The sequence below is a fragment of the Balaenoptera borealis genome (genome assembly GCF_965194805.1).
Source record: "Balaenoptera borealis genome assembly, chromosome: 9".
Classification (NCBI taxonomy): Eukaryota; Metazoa; Chordata; class Mammalia; order Artiodactyla; family Balaenopteridae; genus Balaenoptera; species Balaenoptera borealis.
Genome location: NC_138873.1, coordinates 107,303,750 through 107,328,487, shown reverse-complemented (window position 1 = coordinate 107,328,487; position 24,738 = coordinate 107,303,750). Strand labels below are relative to the sequence as shown.

The 24,738-nt window shown below is 33.6% G+C and overlaps 1 protein-coding gene across 3 annotated transcripts in view; it reads right to left on the bottom strand.

Moving 5' to 3' along the window:
- ADGRB3 (adhesion G protein-coupled receptor B3) overlaps window positions 1-24,738 on the bottom strand; it is a 790,409-nt gene that overhangs the window by 470,190 nt on the left and 295,481 nt on the right. For all 3 annotated transcript variants that reach the window (XM_082405028.1, XM_082405030.1, XM_082405029.1), the window contains 3 exons: window positions 18,781-18,891; window positions 12,656-12,817; window positions 6,344-6,508 (listed from right to left, as the gene is read on the bottom strand). In XM_082405028.1, coding sequence (XP_082261154.1) covers window positions 6,344-6,508; window positions 12,656-12,817; window positions 18,781-18,891 — 438 coding nt within the window. The remainder of the gene's footprint in view (window positions 1-6,343; window positions 6,509-12,655; window positions 12,818-18,780; window positions 18,892-24,738) is intronic.

Genomic DNA, 24,738 nt, shown 5'->3' with positions numbered 1-24,738 from the left:
TAACCACAAGTTAAAGTCATGAATATTTTGAACACTAAAACCATCATTTCAACAACTGTTCTGTGTTGATTGCTGATGACTGATTAAGTTACCTGTAGGGAGGAATCAGGGGAGAAGAGTTCTGGCCCCTGACTTTGAGGCTATCTGATTTAGGTATGCCAAAGTTGGAAAGCTCTGATTTTTACTGAATTGGGAGTTACCCAGGGAATGGGAAAGACTCCTTTGGGATACAAGACTGAAATGTAGAAGAGCCATATGCTGAAGAGCAAAAACCTATGTTTCCTATTTGTCATTTTAAAATAAATGACAAAAGAGGAAAATCAAAATGAAATATCATTTTTAAAAATTAGAATTAAGAATAGAAGCAAGTTATCGTGGTAAGGGCTAAGAAGGATTTAAAAAAAAAGGTTGGTAAGTAAATTAAGACAAAGTTTAAATGAGAAAAATATTAAATAGTAAAAGAGAGCAAGCCAGGATTAAGAAAGACACATTTTTTTAAAACTCTCATAAGCTAAGCACTGAAAGATCACCAGAATAATGCTGAAAATCTGAAATGACACAAAATGAATACAATTGCCACATAATAGACTAGAAGGTTAAGATGATGAAATGCAAATTTTAATTAAAGACCAGGTTAACGAGGCAGCATTTGTGTTTTAAATTATAACATCCTCATGTTGAGACAATCAGGGACCTTTGAACCAAGGTAGGGCAAAGGCTCAGGATCTTTCCACTCTCTGTCCTCACAGGAACGCTCCCTGCAGAGGGACTGTGGGGAGGTCACCCTCTCACAAATGCTGAAGGATCAAAATACTAGGACCACAGGAGACCGAAGCCTCTTGCTCTAGGTAACAGATGTTAGGTTCCAGCTGTGTTCCTCAGGACCTATAGTTGGGTGGTTCTTTCCTTCTTCTTAGAGTTTATGAGTCTGCAAATATATCTGGAAACTACAACCTAATGGGATCTGTCTGGAATGGTTCTGGATTCTCAGGAATGAATTTCTCAAACGCAGGACTGCTCAGCCCCACAGACTGAAATGGGCCCTTATGCAGCTACTTCTCCCTAGAACAATCCTGGCCAAAGAATCCCTTTGAGTGTCTGATGAAGGCTGTCCATAAGAAATAAAGCTCAGAAACTGTCATAATATCCTGAGTTTACTTCACCAAATCCCTAGTTTTTAAAGTAATATTCCCATATAAATCATGATCCTCGACTTCATATTGTTTTATAGTTTTCAAGATTCTTCCACCTAATTTTAATCACATTAACATTCCTATGATACAGAAGGGTAATGAATATCAGCTCTATTTTAAAAATGAAAGAAGTGAGGAATAGAAAAGAGGAAGAAGTTGCCTAAGTAAATATTTAAAATTAAGGATTGGAAAATAAATAAATACATACATACATAAATAAATAAATAAAATTAAGGATTGGAACTAAACCTTAATCCATGTCTGTGAACTCCAGACCACTGAATCATATAATTATATTCATTTATACATAGCCCCATATATAAATGAAAACTTGTCAATAGTTCTTTATTTCAGTCTTCAATCTGTCACTTATTTATCCCTACCTATCCTCTATATTACTTGTTCTCTACTTCATAAATATATATCAGAAAGAGAATTGTCAAAACTGACACAAAGAGGGCCAAACTTAAATCATTGGTTCTTCCAGTCTTCAGCTACTGACAGAGGGAAAAAAATTATTACTATGAAGTAAAATACTACGAAGAAAATTACCATAGAGCTTGAGGCTTTGAACTAAAAACTTAAGCTTTCATTTTCCCAAAATAATTTAATTTTGGAAAAGACAATATCAATTTTTTTTCGCAGATATACATCTATATAATTTTAATGGAGGGCCTACCTAGAAAATGTAAACATTCCATATGTCTGTCACTTTTCTCCAGCTGAATATTAATCAAAATCAAAATCATTAAAAATAGAAGCATCTAAAGTGATCAAATCACCCTGGAGGAGGAGTCACCACCAAGGTGACACCCAGGCTCAGGTCTGACACTTAGCCAGACCTCAGTACTGTTGGCAGCTTCCTTGTTGTCACAGCGAGGCTGTGTTATCCCCTGTTGGACCTAAAAGCATCAGAAAACACATTAATAACCAGACAAGGTCACTCTGAGACTGTGATAAAAATGAGGTAAAACAAGGTCACTTCATAGACAAAGACAAGGTCCCCGTGGAACCCACAATGTTCCAAGCATTCTCCTTTCTCAGCTAAGATGAGTGACTCACTTCTTCACCAACTGCATCTGGTCTTCCCTCATCCGAGATAATTTACTAAGATACACAATCATAGCATTGTCCCCCCTCCCTGACACCATCAAATCTGGAGCAAAGCCCCACTTTTTTAAACCTTCTGTGAAATCACCCAACACAAGCCCAAACCCTTGATAAGTCTTTCCTAACACCCCCTTACTAAGACGCCCTGCAATTCCCTATGTTGATTTCCCCTCACTGCCAAGAGTAACAAACCCAACTTGTTCAACTACAAGTGTCATCCTGATGGACTCTCTCACTGGAGGACACTGACATGATAATAATACTAGTACTAGAGAGTGTTTGCTCGTTTGCCACCTACCATGGTCCTCTCATGAAGAGGGTGTTACTATACTGTCCTCATTGTACAGCTGAAGAAACTAAGGATCAGAGGGGCAACATAGATATGAAAAGATGATATCTAAATTTAAATATATGTTCTCTTGCAAAAGTCCAAGATCTTTCCCCTACAACACATTAATGTATTATTAAGTAGGCACAGAAAATGTCCTAGAAAAATTTGGATGAGTATTAGAAATTCATACATGTCAAGAAAATCCAATCAATAGTCATCTAGTGCATATCACCAGGTACAAAGTTGCATGGAGAGATAAATAGGAAATAAAAGAGCATTTCCTTGTCCTCAAATATATCAATTATGAACTTGATGCTCAATTAGTGACTGCAATGAAAATTCAGAGAAAACAGAAAACATAGGTTGGACTGCCAGAAGTTCTGAGTTTGGTGATAAGAGAAACATATCCCAAAGACCCCTGAACACACACATACATACACACATCCTTCCATAGTACCACACGTAATTATTACTACAGATGAGAAAAGGAGAAAAACGAAGTCCCATCACGTTTATGAGCCAGTGAATGAATCACAGTGAAATCCTTTCGTTGCTCTGTATACCTCTGGCCCATCTCCCCCCAACCAACACCAGTCACTGTTCTCAGACACAGTACACAAGTCGGTAACTAGTAACTCAAACTAGGAAATATCAGATCAGATCTACCCTTTCCTTCCTTTCTTCTCTCCTTATATGGATCTCAGGCAAGTGGTTTACTTTCATCTCTAAAGAAGTTGGGAGAAAGTTGGACATTGACTAAGGAAAGTATCAGATAAAAATAGGATGCCATCTACTTAGCAGTAGACATCAGAATTTGCATAAATAGAACCATTTCATTATTTGATGTGAGCAATATTCATCATCCCTACATAGTATCCACTTTGTTATGGGGGTGATATGTGCTTCCTAAAAGCAGGAAGCTGGGACGCTGCTCTGACATGATCCCACACTAAAACGTCACTGCCCATGACCACAACCTGCATGGTCAAATCTTGCAAAGGTGGTGAGCAGAGACCCAGTTTGTTGTTTTGAATGTTTCATCTGCTCTCTTCTGTTCTTCACTTCACAATCAGCCTAACCAAGGAGAACCAAGTGTGGGTCTTGGCCCACTTCTTCATCACTGGCAATTTTCCCATTATAGGTTTTCCCTTAAGAGGTGGTCTTAGGGTTCTCAGGTAGGATGGCTACAAGAAATGGAGGTTGAAACCACTTACTATTCAAATTACCACATCTCATTGAGACTAGAGTATTTGTATATGTTTTTCAGAATTGCATTTAATTTTTCACATGCTAATTTCTAAATCCTCAGAAGATATTACAACTTTCTTGAGATCAAGGACTATATATTCTTCTCAGTAGTGTCTTACATCTAGTTGACACTTAATAATGTTTTATATTCAGTGAAGGTGCCTGAGATTAGCTATAAGAAATTAGTTCTAATTCTTCTAATATCTAGGAAGAATTTGAAACATTTGTACCAAACATATCTTATATAATTTAAAAACATAATGCCAAAATTTTGAGCAGAGTATAAAAATATATTTTTTTAAATCATAGTTATAAGAATTCCCTTTCAGATAGCAAGGAAATTGGGATAAAATATGGTAAGAATTTTATCTTTTATGATGTAACTAAATCCAAGAATGGAAATAACAGAAGTCAGAAACAACATATTTATTAAGTATTCAAGATAGATCCATAATGCTCACTTTATGAGAAAATATGAGCTAGGCCAGAGTTACAATTAGTATAATCGTAACTCCCCAAAATTAAAGACCTAACAAAAGAAAGCCAACCAAATTTAAGGGTCTTAGAGTGGCTCCAGTGATAGTATAATACAGGTAAAACACACATGGTTACTACTTGAGTGATAAAGCAAAAACTACATCAACTTAGAAAAATGAGTTTTCTTATCTAAATTGTAACAACTCAGCCTCTCTGTGCACTCATCCAAGCCTTTTCCTGCTAGAAAAAATTCATGGAAAGTGTACTATGAAAAACCTGGTTGACAACATTTTACTGATCAGTGCTATTTTATCTTTGTACTTATGCGGATCAACTGAGGTAAAAGAATTAACTAGAAACTAATATATTAAAAGAGAGTCTATAGTTAGCTATGATTTTTTATTTCCCAGTGTTATCTATTTTTTCACACTCCACAGAAAAATAAGAGTGAACTCTGACTCCCCATAAATATCACAGCTCAGCAGTTAAAAAAAATTCTAAAATTTGTATAAATTTACTCAAATCTTTGGAAAAAAAGGCAGAGCATAAATATATATGTGTGTGTCTGTGTGCCTATCTGTATGTTTACAGAGAGATAGAAATAAGACAGAACATAAATAGATTTTCTGGGAGTGATTTGCAAATAAGGAATAATGATTATTGACTCCCCAATATTCATAATACTTGAATACTGAATCATACGAGTTATATTCATCATTTGTAGAATTCATAACATTCTAAAAGTGACGATATTACTCAATACAACTACTACATATTTACATGTATATTCCTAAGTGTAGCAAGCCAGTTAAAGAGAACAATTAAGCTTGTTAGATGACTGTTGCTTCTCTACATTTTTGGATGTTTTTCAGTCTTCAGATGTTTTAGATTCTTAAAATTTCCAGAAGAACTTTGAATCACTGCCTTATAATATAGGATATTAACTTGGGGAATTTAAAGGGCAAATGGGACTCAGTGTGAGTTGAATAATGTGTCTGGAGCTCACTACTGGCATCCCAGCTTTGTTGCTTGCATGTAGAACATGTGACTGCATGGACAGGTGAGAAACTCTCCCAAAGAGAAGATGATGCTTATTTATAATGGTCCCATTGCCATTTTTGTTAGCCTCTGCCATTTGCCACTCCTGTCTGTGTCTTCCTCTAGAAGTGCCTTTGCTTTTCCTGGGGAGATTCTATCATTTGTTTGTTTTTATTTTCTCTCATAAATTGCAAGCCCCTTCAAGCTGGAGATGAGTCTTTTTCATTTTGTAGGTATCTGTTTTATGTGTGAATGTTTCAGCAACTTAAATAATAGCATTACGAAGACTTCTGTCTGGAGTAATGGGTGGAATTAGCAAAGTCAGGTAAAACAGAATTGAAATATTTTGAAGGAAACAAATTTTAAATAACATAAATACACTCTAAGAACAGACTATACAGTCTTCATAATCACATAAATACTGTATGTCATTTATGATCTAACCATTTTATGCATCTAGCAGTGAATCTAGAAAGTCTGATTTCCTAACAAATGTTTACCATGCTCACACGTGGTCAAGGGTGTATCCCACTCCTTAGCTGAGTGAGTGTGAGAGAATAACATCAGAAGGATTGCCTCCACACTGGTCTCTCTAGTTACAATGTGGATGCAACAGTCAATTCAGGTCTTTGGGATGGCTTATAATTTTTCCAGGAGGGAAATCCAAGTAGAGATAAAATCTTAGTGGGAATCATTAATATACCTATTTATAGAAATCCAATAAAGGTGAGCATTCATTGGTACTCACTCAAGGAAATATTATACACAATTACATATGATAGAATCAAGGAAGGTACCCAGTTTTATTTAAGCAAGAATCAATACGCAAAGGACACATTTTCCAGCGTGACTGAATGAAGGTTGTACTCTTAATATCTCCTAGGTATCCTAGGGACCATATACAGGGACATAAATGCCAAGCTCCCCAAATCCAGAACAGGCTTACCTGGGCAGAGAGCGATATTACAAGGCTTATGATGAGTCTCGGGTCCTTCACATGGCCTTCCCCCATACTGGGGCGGAGTGCATGCCCGTGTTCTTGTTCTTTGGCCTCGACCACACGTGAATGAACACAAACTCCACGGAGACCATTCCTCCCAGACTCCATGGACTGTAATAAAGCAAAGAAGCTTCAACAACAGAATCAGAGAGGCGAAGTCAAAGATTATTTTTCTTTATAATTAAGAAAAAAACTCATCAAATAGACAAGTATGAAGATATTTTAAAAATTCAATTGGATTACTCTTATTTGTCACAAGATGTAAGTTAAGTTAGCAATCATTTAAATAATGGAAAATTGCATGTACCTCTTTTTGTATTTGAACAATTATGTTATAAACTTTAAAAGTTTTTTGTTTTTTTTTAATGGAAATGCACCTCTCTCCCTCATAGTAAAATAGTCATGAGTTACTTCTATGTAAAAGTAACATCAACTAAATTTCTTAGAGTGATCTTCTGGAGTTAAAATTGCATTTAAATAGATAAGCGTCAATTTTATTCTTCCAACATTTACAAAGTTTCAGGATTAATAAATTTTATGGTGTCAGAGAAAGAAAAAAATCTGAAAATTGATGGTACATATTTTAAACAGCTTTTTTACCTCACATTTTAGAAAACATATTTTTGCCATTTAAAAAATGTGGGTGTTTAAAGTCACTGTCTTTTGAATAAGAGGGAAATTTCAAAAACTCTATCTACTTGCATAATAGCCTCCTCTCTCCCCAGTTTTAATATGAGGGGCAAATATGAAGACCTCTTTCTAATAGCCAGAAAAACAGAAGATACCTCTCCTCTTCCAGTGACTGGATAGCATTGGAAATCCTCCTAATTAATAAAAATTCTAGAAAAAACATATGATCTAATTAAGTTATGTCTTATATAACTATCAGTACACCAGTACTTCAAATACACCATTACGATGAATTCACACTTGACCGGAAATACTAACATAATTTGTGTTCCTCCATTAATAACTGCTGCAAATAAATGTTGACATCTTTTGCAGAAAGTCCATTAAGGTTCAAAGTTTAGGTCACTTTCTTGCACTGTCAAATCACCAACCCCATCCCAATTCTTAACATTTGGAACACAGTAAGCAGTTGTACTCCATGGATAATACAAATCAAAAGAAGCCAGGCAAAATGTGCTTTTCAGTTCAAAATTCCTGTCTTGATGTTGAACCTCTGTCTTACTCTTAAAAGTTCCTCAGCAGATGTTTGATATAACACCCACTGACATGAGTAGGGGGAGTAGAAATTTATCACAAAACATGACAAAGATGTTCATTTTCTCTTCAACATTGGTCGGGGTAAGCAGAAGTGTCAGAGGAGACATGCCAGTAAATATAGTACATCTAGAATATTTTGCATGTTATCTGCTGACCAAGTTGTTACTTTAAAAACACAGATATGACATCCTCAATTATGAGGCAGCCTGTTCTCTTCTATTTATACTATTTAGTTGCCCAACTTGTGAAAATATGTTCAAATATTGGAAAAATTAGCCAAATTTAGGTAATATTCAATGAAAAATTCTTTAAGATTCTGTGAAACTTGCTGGAAAGTATATTTCAAAAATACTATATAGAAAAAGTGAGAGAAATTAAGATGTTTGCATTTTTCCCATTTAAGTTTGGGAACACCAAAGACAATTTGTATCCAATTTGGTATAAGAATAAATAGTAAGTCTGTATTTAAGTCTAAGGAAAACACTACACATATACCTATATTTACATATAGGTATATATGATCAATTACAGCAAAATAATTTAAAAGTAACATATATGAATGTACTTTGTTATGTAAACTGTACACCTGTAAGCAATTTTTGCATTTATTTCTAGTTACCAAATGTTCTCCACTTAAAAACCACCTTTTCTCCCCAATTTTCTGTATAAAATGCTAATAGACTATATAGTATTTTTATTTCTGGTTCTGTTCTGTTCTGGTTCTGTTGTCTTCTATCAAATCACATTGTTGCACATGCAGTGAACAATCCCAGAAGAAAAAGCTGCTAAATTGGCAGATTTTTCTCTAAAATCTCAAAGAAATGTTCATTAATCTTGATGATTTAGTTAAACTATGGAGCTAGAATCCTCTGAAAACTAATCTTTTTTTTAATTTTTTTTTTTTGAATTTTATTTACTTATTTTTTACACAGCAGGTTCTTACTCACTACTTCTTAACAGTCTTCATTGCTCCATGGTGAAATTTCATGACTTCTCCACATCAATTTTAAAAAGCAAAAATATGTTTTTTCATTTGAAAAAGACATACAATTATTAAAAATTTGTTACTTTTGATACTTGATACTATTGAATTAGTAGGAAATTGTAGCACAAATCTTGTAATTTTATGAATCCTTTTCATAAAGATTTATGATAAAGATTAAATATTTTTATTTTAATGGAAATTTGTTGGATAAACTACTTTATTTTCAGTAAAGTATGAAAATCTGTAAATGATCTAGTCCATTTGAAAAATGTACCTAGAAACTAAAATCAAATTGATCCATTTTTATAGTTTTCTCCTTTAGACACTAGCTATAATATCATGTCTCTGATTTATCTAGAGAAGAAATGAAGAATACACAATACACAAATTATATTACTACCAGGTTTCTGAAATAAGCATACAAAGTATCTTGTGATTCAGATTGAGATGTATAAAATAACTCCTTTAAGTGAAAGCTTTTTTTCTTAGGGAAATAAATGGATGTGAAAACTGTGACATTAAAAAAAAAAAAAAATCAAAACCATTCCTTAGCCTAAATCAGCTTTTTTCTAAAAGACTGGAATATAGAGTAGACTAGTGGTTCTCAACCAGGGGCAATAATGACCTCCCCTTCCCAGGGGACATTTGGCAACATCGGAGACATTTTTGGTTGTCACAGCTCAGGGGAAGAAATGGGGCTACTGGTATCTAATGAGTAGAGGCCAGGGATGCTGCCAGACACCCCCAAATCCTCAGGCCAGCCCCACAACAAAGATTTATCCATATCAAAATGCCAGTGGTACCAAGGTTGAGAAACCCTGCAAGAGGTCATAAAACTGTAAATCAGAAACCAGGGCAGTAAATACAGAATTTCATGTAGCTCTCTCTTTTTCTCAATTTACTTTCTGTTTATCCCGATCATTTTCTGCCCTGAGCAATAAGGGTTGCTGAAGACACTATGATGTCAGAGCAACAATTTTGTAAAAGGCTGGATATCTTAGGATTCATATTAGAAATAACACATTATTATGCAATTTAAAACTCTTTAAATGTGAATAATGTGGGTGAAAGGTTACTAATTTATAATACTATTGATTAGCCTTTAAGAGTACAAATAATATAAGCTCTAGTTCTATCATCCCACATATTCTGTGAAAAGTGACATTAATATTCAGTTTGTCCTTGCGTCATTTTCATTAATTAAATAGCAAATACCCTTGCTTATTCACAGTGTGACAAGTAGGTTATTTCTGAGATAATCTTCTTCTTGGGAATAAAGTATTTCAGAAAGATATTTACACTGTTCAGCGTACTATGTTAGGTTTTAAATTCACTTCTTGTCACTGTTTTCATTATATATTGTGTAAAAACATACATATTTACCAGCATGACAAATAACTGAACAAAATATCAAACACAAAATATTTCATAGCAAGCACAATCACCATCTGAAAGGTATCACAGTTTCCTGTAGTGGGATACTTATTTTACATTTTTAAAATAATAAAGTTGCTAAATTATTCTTCATGTTTGGAAAATTAAAAAGAAATCAACAAAATGCTTTTCATTGTCTTTAATTCAACATCTGAACTATAACAATGATTAAAAGATACGTATTTCTTATCATCAGTACTATTTAAGCAAATTTAAAAGGTAAACCTATACGTATACGAAGGTGAAGAGAAACCAGTAATTAGTATGTACTTCTTCAGTAGGCATAATAGTAGAAGGTTTAAGAAACTGAGGAAAAGCTTTATAATCATAGAATATTATTCAGTTTTCTGGACATGAGATGCAGAGTGAAAGGGAGTACACACTGGTCCCACTATACATGGTCTCCACGCCCAGTGAGGGGATGGGTCAGCAGCCTCGGGCAGAAGGATGGAGATTTCCATATGTCAGCCAGGTGAGTGTTCATAACGAGTGTTTGGAAAGTAAGCTCTGAATGGAGAACTGTGGAGAACACTTTAGCACCCACTCAGACTTCCATTTGGGGATCTGTTTGCCATTAGAGTCTATCCCTGTATGTTAAAAGGATCTTGACTCTTCAAAAGGATACTGACAACCTAAATGTATATGTCAAGTACAGCTTAACTCTTTGTTGACACTTTTCTCATTGCCAAGTACAGGGCACTTGATCATGGAACCCTTAACATAAATACTGTAAATAGGGTCCAGCTTTAAGTACTCATCCAGACAATGCACTTAACCCACACCCACCTGAAAATCCACTAGCATTTCCTCATGAGGTCCTTTTACCTATAAAATGTAGACACATTACAATTTCTAAATTGCCCATCTCCTTACTGCTCTTGTTTCCCTTCTCTTGCCTTATGTACTTGAGTATGTTTGCTCTGTGACCCCTATTATTGTCATCTTTTTTTCACTGTCTTCCCCACCCATGATCTCCTTAAGCATTTTCCCCCCTCTGTTATCTTTTTATGTTTCATTTGATGTTCTTTCTCATCTAGTCTGATTCCCTCTGATTTTCACTGACTTTTCTTATTTTCAGTGGAACCATTGCTCTTTTCCTACTAATTCTGTCTTCCCTCCCTCATACCTTTCTGCCCTGTTTATCTTTTTTTTTTAATTGAAGAATGGTTGATCTACAGTGTTTCAGGTATACATCAAAGTGATTCAGTTATGTATGTATGTATGTATGTATATATATATATATATGTTTTCTTTTTATTCTGCCCAATTTATCTTTTAATTCTACCTTTGTCTACTGCTTTGTGCCTCCCAAGCCCATAGCAAAGGGATCTCCCATCTCACTGCAGCATTCCTCCTCCACGACTGCCCACCACTTCCTTCCCCTTTTAGTTTTTCCAGCTTGCCTTTTCTTTTATCATCTAATCCTTTTTAAGTGTACAGTTCAGCAGTGTTAAGTATATTCATGGTGTTGGGAAACAGGTCCCCAGAAAATTTTCATTCTGCAAATCCAAACTCTGTACCTGTTAAACATCTCCACCTCCAAATTGTTTTTGAATGAGTTGCCCTCGCCCGTTCTTCTGGGAAATTGGGATTGTCCCTGCCCCTCCCCCATGCCACCCACTCTGTACTCTTGCTTTTAGCAACTGCAGAATTAGGCTTCTCTGGAAATGGAGCTTGCCAGAAGACTTAAGCACACTTCAGATGAAAGGCGGCTGTAGTGCCAGGCCCTTTCTTTGCGCCCACCTCACTCCAGAGGCCCCTGGAAGGGCGTGAATGCAAGTCCATTGTCAACTGCAGTGGTCTGAGTCCGCATCACCCATCCACCAAATGGCTGAGCAGAAACACAGACCTAGAGATTCACAGGATTACGTGCTTCGGACTTCTTGAAAGAAAGCCCAGAATCCTTTTAGTACTTATTTTTACATGAAAGTCAGTGGTCTGAGAAGAAGAAACGCTTATAATATGCATGTATGCACCGATGGACAAAAAAAATGATGTAACATGGAAAATCTGATCCTAAGTGGGTAAGCTATTACGTTATGCTCCATTTAACATGTTTTTTTTTTTTTTTTTTTCCATTAGTGACTTTAAGTTTACAGGCAGAGGATGGCTCTGATGAGGGTAGTCACTTAAATGAAATAAACTAACAGAAAGTCCTTTGGCCCGGGACACTATTCTGCCCGATGGGGTCAAATAAGTGGTAGGAAAATAGCTGACTGCCTTAAAGGCTGTATCAACCACTGCCTTAAACACTGGGTACTGATCACATTTCCAGGATGCTGGCAAATTTCACTATTCCTCCAACATTCAATTGGACATTTTCACCATCTAAAATAAGTAAAGACTTGGAATCTTAAATACCATTAGAAACAGATACAGAATTTCAAGCTTATAGGTGCAGTGGGTAGGGAGTCACTTTTGTAATTTCTTGGTTGCTCTGAAAGCGGAAAGAATCATATACATAATAAAATCTCACAGTTGAATACAAATTACACTTATCCACTCTAATTAAAATGCCTATACCAGGTTCATATGAAAATAACACATCGTTCCAAATGCGTAGCATGACACAATTCAATAACATCCACAGTTGTAGTTGCTGCTAACACTACCTGGACAGAGGGCAGTGTTATTGCAAACCCTTGATTCTCTTAATGGGCCGCTGCAGTGTGTCCCGTAAGGTGATACACAAGTTCTGGTTCGCACCTGCGACCCCTGACCACAAGTAACTGAGCATGTGCTCCACTGGGACCACTCTTCCACGCCAGATTCACCTGTGTGCAAGACAACAAATAAACATGAAATACTGTATTGAATATTCATCTAGTAAGCATTATACCAAACTGACATTATGACATGCAAGAATAATTTCAATGTAAGAACATGACAGTATATCAAAGATACACAAAAACATTTCAGAGAAAAAGAAACTTAAAGAGAGATACTATTACACTGACGCAAGATCCAAGTTAGCTATAACCTTGTTAGCAAGACTCCACTTCACAAATCCACTGGGCCATGGATGCTATGAAGGGACAAGTCAGCATTTTTCAAGAATGATTGTTGGAGCGATTCTCTTCAAGCCAATCTAAAGCTTTGTCCTTTGATGGAAGAGGAAACAAAATGTATTGCTAAACTTACTCTGGCTTTGGTGAGTAGGAATATATTGATGTATCCTTCCCCAGTCGTTTGTTCCATAATCTCCTTTCTAATGCTGGATGAGGTAGGGCTCTGGGAGTTTGGGCATATCTAATTTTTATTGTGTTGAACACTCACACTTGTTTATAATTTATTCCTTGTGCAATTCCTACTTTTTCATCTTATGACAGCTATTTATTTTGTGACAATTTGTTCAAAAACATTCTACTCACAATTTTCCCCATGATGATCCACAGTAGAGAAGTAAGTTTTACTTGAAATGAAGGAAAATTCCTCTGTAATTTCTATTAATTTAATCTGGAACTAAAATTTACTAAAAACATAGGGCTTTAAAAAGTCACTGAATGTCTGAATTCATTAACTTTCTTGGAGTAGGCATCACCCTGAAACTACGTCTAAGTTCTATTATGATCCAAAGTCATGTCCCAAGGAGACTTAAAGTCAAGAATTTCTAAGACCATCTCAACGGGCTTCTAATTCTATTCTGGAATGGTGTTCAGGATAGATTTTTAACACTAATTTGAAAACTTGCAGTTGCTTTTCTACAAATACAAAATTGGGCCATTTACCTGCTGGCAGGAACTAGTTAAATTAAATTTAGACTTTGTTGAAAAAGACTACTTTTGCTTCACTTGGTGAAGTGTTTCTGAAAATGCTGCATCACTGATTATATAAATCAAGGAGCAATTTATATTTTACAGATTCTGCTTAGAATTTGATTTGCCTTTAGAAGAAAATTCAACTGATAGAATATGATGATCCATTCTCCACCTTTTTTGGAAAGGTTAATACATGACTTAGAAATGCCTTGCAGTGCAACTCAAGGCATCTGGTCCACGGGCTGGGACTCTAGGACAGATGAAGTTTGGACCAGAATGTAACTCAACTTGTTGATCACTGAGAAGTTCTTTTTCCAAAAAACAGAGTCAGATGAAATAAAACATGTGTTTGTAAAGTAGTTCAAGTTACATTCTGGTGTAAGCTTCTTATCTCCTCGAGGGCCCATGACAACTAGGTCACAGACAAGCACACTTTGAGTAGCATTGTTCAGAAGCATTTGCTCTTATACTGGTCTGCAGTATGCACCCAGAGGTGTAAATAATATAATGCATTTATAAATGCATATATATCATAACGGCACAGTGGTAACTAGGATGACATATTATATTAAATAGCACATCTTTTCAGTGTTGTGATCAGTGTTTGTCCTGGTCATACTCTATATGTCACCCTTGATTATTTCAGTATTTTTTGCCTTTACCAATTTATATATAACTAATCTATAAAAATGTTATTCAATGACCATTTGAATAATATTTAAAGCTATGCCTCATAGTTTGTTCTTTTACATGAAAGAACACTCTATCAAAATTAAAAATAATTATTTTAGAAACCCTATATTAAGACAATGGTTAAAAAATATCTACCCATATATGTATACGTGCACATATATATTTAGCAGTGAAAAAAATTTAAGCTTAATGTTGGGGAAAATCTAATGCAAATTTTTTTCTTGTGATATTTCAACCTGTGTTTGTGATGAGATTAAGTGAAGTAGAAATACTATGGTTGAATGTGATTAATTAAAAGCCAGAAAACCTTGAACATTGTGAATTCTATAATAAGTAAAATGATAAAGGTTATGAATACAATTAGTTCTATTTTTCCACAAGAGCATTTCATTGTTATGATGGCAGCAAAAGAAGGTTTAATTAAACTGAGCAATGAATCAGGATCAAGAACTATTTTTATGTGCATTTCTATAAAATTTTTAAAATTTTGGGTTGCTTCTGAATGTATGAAGCTACAATGATGTTGAACAAGCTAGATAATGATGCCTGGGTCATGAGGGATTGATAATTAGTGCTCAGAATTGGCATTATTCACTCCCCCTCAAACCGGTGGTTCGTTTTGTTGATCAAAACCAAAACAAATAAATGAATAAGATATATATGGGCTTTCAAATTCTGAATCAAATCTTGCCGTTGAAATACTGGCCCACCTACCAAAATGACCCCATTATATCTCAATCTATAATTTCAAGTGACATTTCCATGAAATAGTTATGATTTCCATGCTGCCACAGCCTCATCCCAAAAGGCATGAAGGCTGTTCTAGTCAAGCACATTGGGGCTCTGTGAGAAATACTTTATAGCAAAGATATTCTGTAAAAAATTCACTGACATTGAGACAGTAAAGAATAACACAAAGTATATTATTCTCAATATATATGTCTTTGGAGATAGCACAAACTAATTTGGTTCCTTAACTTGTAACTTAAGGCATATTACACATTATGTAGAAGGATTCAGTATCTAAGGTACTATTAAGGCTCTTTATTCTGACACGAAACATGAAAGGAAACTGAAAAAAGCACTGCTATTAAAGTCAGAAGATCTGTCGTTGATGGAAAGCTACTGCATATTAGCTCTGTGACCTTGAGAAAGTCACTTTATTTCTCTGAACCTCTCAATAAAATGAGTAATACATCTACCTCAAAACCTAGTTGTGAGGATTAAATGAGGTAAGGTATGGGAGTGCATTTTAAACTGTAAACAGGATACTAATAAAAAATGTTGCTAGTATGTTAAAATCATGAAATTAGAAACACACAATTTTATTTTTCTGTTTTAGATAACATGTGACATACTATTTTCCCCACTGGAATAAAAGACTACTTTCCTAAACATGTTTATAAGATCATTTGATAACTATGATGTTAAAAAGCATCAGTATGTGTAATTAAGATGTCTTAAGCCATCTTGTTGGTATTTAATTTAGATGTCTATATTAAATATCTATATCTTATCATGGCATTTCACTTCCATCGACTATAAATACAGCCGTGTCCTAGACTATTTGAGCATTGTACAATTATGTCCAAACTAGCCTATCTCAGTTACCAAACTGACCAAAATGGTCAAGTTATTTTGATAAAGTAATGTGACTTTACTAAATATTATTCTTCTAGAAACATTGTCAGTCACATTATTACTTTATAGAAAGTTTGTTTTTAAATATTGGGTTGACTGATCATAATGACTGAAGAGGCCAGGTTACTCATTTTGAGAAGTAATTCTTAAGTTATATGGTCTGATAGCTCTTGCTTTGTTTTTCCTCATGACTAACATAAAAATATAGTGTGTTTTATTATTCAGTTTTACCCCTATTGCATTATTCTTTGTTCTCAAATTAATGCTAGCAATTACTCATCATTATTTACACGCAACACAAATTTCTTGGTTTGAAAGACAAATAGAAAAGTATAAATAAAACTTAACTTTTGTAGAATTTTATTGTGTGATACTGAGCTGTATTTATTCAGACTACCTTAACATCTGGAGAAAGTACAATCTCAGAAAATATTTAAGGGAAAAAACAAAAAAACAAAAAACCTGCTGTTTTCAGCTTTACAATTGCCTCGTGTCAAATTATGTATTTTAAAAACGATGTTAAATAATGCAGTTTTCCAGTCTTTAATCAGTATCATAGAAATGTAAATTTAAAATGTCTTATACCTGTATTTATATTTACCTATACTATATTTGGTTTAAATTAAATAATAACTATATGTTATTCATTAGTTAAAGCATCCAATCAATATTTTCAGAACTTTAATTCTGAAGTTCATTGACTTTTCTGACTTATTGTTAACAACATGGGGAAATAGTTTTAAAGCTCCTCATGGATCTATTTAATAAGCATTTCATTTATTTTACCAAATCATGTGTCCCTATATATTAGATACAAAACAATGCCTGGAAAATAGTGAGTAAATTAAAATGGAAACTAGTAATTCCTCACTAAGAAAATATAATGTTCCTTGTGATTTGAATTTGCAAAAAGGTTTCTGGCTAAAAACTCTGAATTTTCTTGGTATGTGTCACAGGCAAATCCAAAAACTGAATTTATATAAAAACTCCTGGCCAAATTGCATAATATTTATGCATAAACTAATTTTGCTACATTATTGGAAATTTAAACTATGGTTCACCATTTCATTAATAAGTGACCCCAATTTTAAGGAATTTCAGTAAACCAATGTCTGCCACTTCTTTTGAAAAATGTCAGGACACCTCTAATCTTACAGAAATGCCCCATGAAATGGCACAAGAAGGAGGCTGAGTAGTCAGTCCATACCCTGTGTCTTTACTTAGAGTCAATCATCCCCTAATCTCTGGTCAGTAGTTGAGACTTTTTGATCCTTGTAAGGGAGAAACATACATTTAGAAATTTAAAACTTTGCCTGAACCTGGTCGTGCACTTTTGGACTTGTTCAATCAAATAGTAAAAATATAAATCACCTTTTCTTAAATAAGAAGGTGCACGAAAAGCAATCCAGATAAGCAAGTTTTCTTCATTTCTGGATTTGGCTGCACCATATATTTTTAAAAAGCTAAAAATATGTCCTTAATGTAGAATTTATTCTAAATGTTCTTCCTTTTCTGAGAGTTCTTTGACCTACTTGCCACTAATGTATTCAAGTCTACTATTCACCCATTACCAAGAGCACAATTCATTAAGAATATTTGCATTTTTGAGTTATAGATTCAAATCTAGTGTTCTGAATAAGTATTATCCTAAGATCACATGAACTAAAGGAAATATTCATTCTTCAAGGGAATTTCATCAAAATCAGTCTGAATGTCATGTCAAAAAGCTGGTCATGTACTTGAAACTTCTGTATTAATAGTAAAATACATGATCTAGATTGGAATGTATAAGACTTTATGAAGACATAGATAAAACTGTTAGTTTGCAATCTCCTGCAATAAAACTGACAGATGAAAATGTTTATAACACAGATTAATCATGGTTTCATCTAAGAACGTTCTACATTCAAAGTAAAGAGGGGGAATTATAACCCATTTATTATGATGAGCCCAAAGAGGAATGCATCTATTTGTTTATATATATATATTTGGAGTGATGTATTTTAAAGTAATCTAATTTATATTTAAGATTAAAAATGTTATAAAACAAAAAATCATTTTTGTTGATAGTTAATTATTTGGAGTGTATTATACCTTACTAATAAAGACTGTCAACTTTTTATTATTTAGCTTATATAACAAAACTCTTTTCAAATTAAAGATATTAAATTCTAAAAAAAGTTTCTAACTAATTGCTATACACTTTAACAATCAATTAATATTTATATGATACATGACAACTGAAAAAATATTCAACATATTAAATATTAAATTTCATCATCTAAAGTCCTGCTTAAAATATTAATTCTGAAAAGTCCTAAAATAATCAATTATTGATGAAATAACTTTGCTGAGTTTCTTTAAAAGTTTAATGATACATTTTAAGTAGTTAATTAACATAAGTAAATAATAATATGTAAATCCTAAATGTCCCACAATGAAAGCAAAATAAATCTTACACATTTTTTGTGCACTTTTCAGTTCACAGCTACTTCATTTATGGACTTTAACTGGTGACAAAAAAAAATGGCTCAAAAAAATATCAGCTCCAAAAACTGACAAATGTGCAGCAAAAGATTATGAAAGCATGCAGTGGTTTCATTAAATTAACAACAATAAATAGAAAAATGTAACTAACGTATTACCAGTTTGTGCCATAAATTTAGCAGCATCAGCTTGTTCCTGAGGGACCCTTTTTTCATGAACAGATCGAGGTCGCTGACTTTTAATTGTATGATCTCCCATCATTCCAAATTCTAAAGACAGAATAAAGGTATATGAAAGCTTGTGTGTAGACATTTCTCACAAATTACATCACTGTCTCATGCAATATGTTCCTACACAGACCTAGAAGTTACTGATTAAATCCACGATTGTAATTTTTTAGGCTGATCTGCTTGGAACATTTCTAAACTCAAGTCAAAAAAAAAAATCTATAAACAAGAACAAGGTTTCAAGAAACAATGATAACAGTCAGTGAAATGACACATCAGGTTTTAAGCCAGCTGAAGTAACAGAAATAGTGTACTCTTTTCTGATCGTGTTTTGAAGCAATACATGAGCAAAAATACAACCACAGAGCTAACTTGTTTTTCAGAGATAGAATCCTGATGCAAACCAGCTGCTGCTTTGCTGAAGAATCATCACCCCGACAAGTTTTTTCAGCACTTCCTTAAGGAGTGAGTAATCCTGTAACCTAGCTTACCTAAGGCAAACATTCACTTGATGGACTATTTTCCCAAAGACAAAGTTGCCCTTAGGGTCCTCCAAAGCTTACAGAAAATGGTGGCTTAGATAACTCTCATTCTCTCCTGCCTTGTGCCCACATAATTCTTCATCCCTTTTCTAACCACTTGGAAGAGGGTGTTTTCTCTTGTAAAAGTTATGTTTAAGAGAGAGAATGACTCCAGGTTTCTGTTATTTAATCCTTTCAACATATACCTGCTAGGAAAGGAAAATAATCTGGGCCTAACTCAGAGACAGATGGAGGAGAGAAAAAATAAGCTGAACAAAATAATAGATTCCACATAGCATATATTTTTTAATCTATATGCTTAGAACTCTGTAAGCATTCCATGCTTATTTCACTGTTACTGTAAAATAATTTGAATAAAACCAAAGCCTGATGAATGGAGTGGTTAGTTCTGGCTCACAGGACTGTAGGTGGGGGAAGAGCATTGCTGAGGGGCAGGGGTCAGTGGTGCTCAATGTTCCAAGAAAAGTTTTGGGTCTTTAACACTAGGTCTTTCATACATAACACACATGACTGGGTAAAATATGTTCTAATGATAGTGCAAATAGATTGCTAGACCTAATAATGTCAACATTTGGGAATGGATAATTTCACCAGCTTATTGTTTTGGCGTTTCCCATCCATCTTTAAATCATCTTCTGCTAAAATATTACAATGTACCTTGTACGATTAAGCAGTGTATTTTTTATGCACAACTCTGATCTTTTATGCAAGGAGAAAAGACTAGCACGTGTTTTTGTCCAGCCTGGCAGATTTCCTCATAAATATTAAAGTATGGCTCCTGACAGATTGATTTGTCAGAAATTCTTTCCAGATATTCTACCCAAGAGAACATCCCATGAGAAATCTGAGAAATCTAAATGTGTGTTTGTTTTTGTCAGTTTAGATAAAATCCAAGGCAGGAAATGGAAATTTTCATAAAATGTCAGTTGGTTTAATCTCCTAAAATCCATCACTGTTTTCCATTACTGCCAACATCCTTTCATTCCATTCATTTATGTGTACATTATGTGTTGCCTAAACCATGCTTCATTCTGCTACTGAGAAGTATCTAATCATCTAACATTTAATGATTTTGGAAAGTGACCACGTAGAAAAATTATATCCAGACTCCTGCACTATCCAATATTTTGAAATATTATATATAAATGAAATTTATCTGGATCTGAAAATAGCAAAAGAAATTTAATAGTAATTTTTATTAACAGTATGATTAACCTTCTGTCCTCTTGAATTTATCATTTAAATTGTGTACGTGTGTGTCTATCATTTAGGGCATCTGAGTCAGAGCGCATGTTCACATAAGTAATCTGGGGGCTCTGATGCTTACACTAAGGTAGTTTTGGCACCCGGAGAGCAAAGGACACCAAAGAAAGTATCCCATGCCTACAACTTCCTAACTACAAGGTAACTTTTTTACCTGTTCTAGTAGAAGGCAATTCTTCAACTCGGTGGCAGCATGATAAAAACCTGCAATTTGTTTTCTAAGGAAAAATAGTTTACAGGAACTATGATCTTGAAATCTAGGGGTCTAAGGATATTGGTTGGCTCTGAGATCATTTTAAAATTGTCATATTCAATTTTTAATGATTTCTGAAATTTAAACACGAGTAAAGTACTATTTTTTTTTTAAATAGGCATTAGTATTTCAGTGAACTATTTCACATTATTAGCTGGAATGCAATTGAAGCTTCTCAAATACAAATTACAAATTTTATATTACAAATTAAATTTCTATACTCTTCACTCTAGTCCCTTCTACTTACTAATAATCAATGTTATATTAGCATTAGTGCTAATGCCTTATCATGGGTCACAGCATTTAAGAAATTCTTCAATCATCTGTGGACTTGATTACTTTAGTTTTACATAATCGAAAGTTTAAAATAAATTTTCTGATTATTGCTATCAATATAATTTATATTAAAAATTACTTTAAAAATTAAAACTATTCAATAATATGAGGTCTTGATATAACTAAATTCCCTATAAGATAGAAGACATGCTAACAATTTACTTCTTTTTCTCAGATGGAAAAGCAACACTATGGTAGTATTTTTTTAATGTGCTAGACGGATTGTTTCAGACCTAAAACAATCCTAATTTGTAAGTGAAACACGTAAACTCTTATCTAAATAAGTGAGTTTCCTTTGCCAATATTTATGTGCCAAGTGTTTGAAAAATAACTTCTTTGTTTAAGGGTTGTTATCAATGGTAAAATTTAACAACAAATGCTATGGCTCCATCCATTTCTCACAAGGGAATACTTTCAAAATATTTGTGCTCTCTTTCAAGATGATATCATCTTCTTGATTTCTCATGAATATAAAGGCCAATTGGATCATCTAAACTTAGGGAGAAAAAGCAATTATTTTTGCTATTATTCTCTTATTTAGTGAATATGGGTTGAGGTAAACCTTTAGTGTGTTATGCTTTCTGAATAATATAAGTTCTTCATGGTTGTTGATTTATATTCAAATGATTCTGAGGTGGCAAAGATCATATACTACATTAGTTACACGAGAAAAACAGCATAGCCAAATAAAAAGATGATCTGCTCTGGTGAAAGCAATGAAAAGCAAGTTATGAAATCAAATGAAGTCATGTACAGCATAATATTGTATATGTACATGTGGTACATGGCTTATGAAAATACAGGGTTATTTCCTATATCTTTATGTTGATGGTATCGATGAAGTGGTGGATAAATAACTGCATTCATATATAAAACTCATATGGCTTTCCATGTTTAGGCACATTTTCTCATATACACTCTTTCACTGTGCTTCTCGATAAAAAACAGTAGTCTCTGGAAGTACGATACAATCAAAGTCACATGAAAAAAAGGTTTTGAAAATCTGTTGCTTTAGGTATAGTTTTATGTCTTTTCTTCCCCCATCCAGAAATATTAGAAGTAGATCGTTAAGAAACAAATACAGTTGAAAACTGACTCTTGGTAGTTAATTGTCAGTCATGAAGTTTCTGTCTGGAAATCAAGGGTTATAATAATGTGAAGTCATCAAAAAGCTAAAACACACACATATCCATTTGTTATTTTACCATGTGTTTATTTTTCAATGTATGGACAAGTAGAACAGCAAATCAGTTGATAACAGTTATTACTGCAAACTATCTTGCAATATAAATATTAACTTCGCATTGTTAGCTAGCTTTCCTTCGCATTTCTACAGAAACTATTCTAGCCCACTGTTGCTTCTCAAGAAACTCTCAGAGTTATGCTCTACTTTTAATCTACAGCCAAATTGCACTACTTTTTGTCATGGAAATGGTCAAGCCAACACCACCTTTCTCTTATTTTCCTCCACCTGAAACACCTGCTCCTCCAGCCATGCCTGCAATAAAGCCCTCTCCAAGTCCACCTCCAATGGCACCACCTCCATGAACTAACCAACCAATCAGAATCAGCCTCTGTCTGCCCTAACTTCTGTTCTGCTTTGTATCAATAATGGACTTTTACTTATTAGATTGTGCCTTATTCCCCGAACTGGATTATAAACTTATATGGAAAGGAAGTATGTCTTATGAGTTTTAAAAGCACCTCCTGCTTTGCATATAACTGGGGTTCAATATTTATTCTATAAATAAATTTCATGCTAAGAATTGCTTCTCCAAAAGGCAAATTTCTAGATGCCTAGAACCATTCCTTTAACTTGTTTGGTGAACAGTTCAATGGGGAAAAAATAAAATTCTTAGTGAAGTACTTAAAAGTTAATTATGTATGATTATGATGGTCAACATTTCTTTTGTCAACAGAGTTAACTATTGTTGCTATTGTGTCGATAAATATATTCAGATTATTATTTAAATAATTGAAATATTACTTTATTTAGAACTTAAATCTCACTGTCCCAAAGCAAAGCTTAATGCCCTAAAACAATGCTTAATTTTTGTCAATAAACATTTATCAATTACTTACTGTTTTAGGTATTAAAATTACAAACGTAAGTAAAAAATAGTCTCTGATATTCTCACACCCAAGAAAACCCACTAAACATGGCCTGATCCTTTCAAATACATAAAATTATTTACCTTAATCAAAACATTAAGCTGCACTTGTATGTTACTAAATTCGTTCATTTATTTTTACACTTATTGGAAACAGAGTTGGCACAATTATTTTGCATGCAGATTTTTTGTGTGCATAAGATGGCCTGGAGATATTTAGGTAGTGAAGAGGAGACCAGATCATCAGTTATTATGATATTATTCTGTTTTCTGAGATTATTTAAAATATTTTTTTGCAATATGATTAGACGTAAAAATTGTTTTCTCTCCCTCAACAACTCTTTGTTGAGTGCCTATAGAGTCAGGTGCTTTATGAAAAGATAGAGCTGATTGGGAAAAAGACTATTATCTTTTGGAGTCTACATCATCAAAGATATTTCTAGAACTGGCATGAACTATTGGAAACAAGGAATTTTAAAATTAGACACCATTAGCTGAAATTCTGAAGAACTCTGTTTAAGAAATACTTTTTACTGTTAATTATACATACACTAATTTCATTTTCCCAAAGAACCAAACAGGAATAGAATAAGTGGATGAAAGACAATTTCCAAAGAATTAATTCAAATTAATGACAATTATATAATAAATATCAGGAAATATTTAAATAAATTTTGAGAAAATCAAAAATTAATATTAAGAAATATTTAAAATAAATTAATACATGTTAAGAAATATTAGAAATTTGAGAAATCTATCATTAAAATTTGAAAGGTTAATTGATATTCTTTCCTTCAAATTATTTCTTGGTTCCATGGCCATAATTAGATACCTGGTTATAGGCATGAAGATGCTATTTATTACAATAATAAAACAGAATCTTGCTTTTCAAAATACTCCCACAGAAATGATTTTATTAGATAGTTGGCCATGACTCTGTTAAGTAAATGGGTGACTTTATGGCACTTCTAAAATGGACAAAACATAGTATAATGAAACGATATACTGCTAGTATGTTTATAGAAAAATTTTAAATGATCAGTTATTTTCAATTAAGTTGTTAAATTATGAAACCCAAAATATTTTATAGAAGCGATTGTCAAATATATTTAGTGTCTATACTCTTAGTCAATGATGATATATTCTAATTCATTTTATTTCCAAATAGAAGCTTTGAAATAATTACATATAATGATAGATTTCTTTTAGATCTTTTCAAACATGTATTCAAAAATTATATTATAAAACATCTTATCTAGAATGGTTCCAGGACATTTGGGGTGTAAACCCTTAAATCATCATTTTTACACTTACTCTGTCTTACTTCTGGGAAATGTTAGTAAACTGGATGCACCGTTCCATGTAAGAAATCATCAATGTGTGA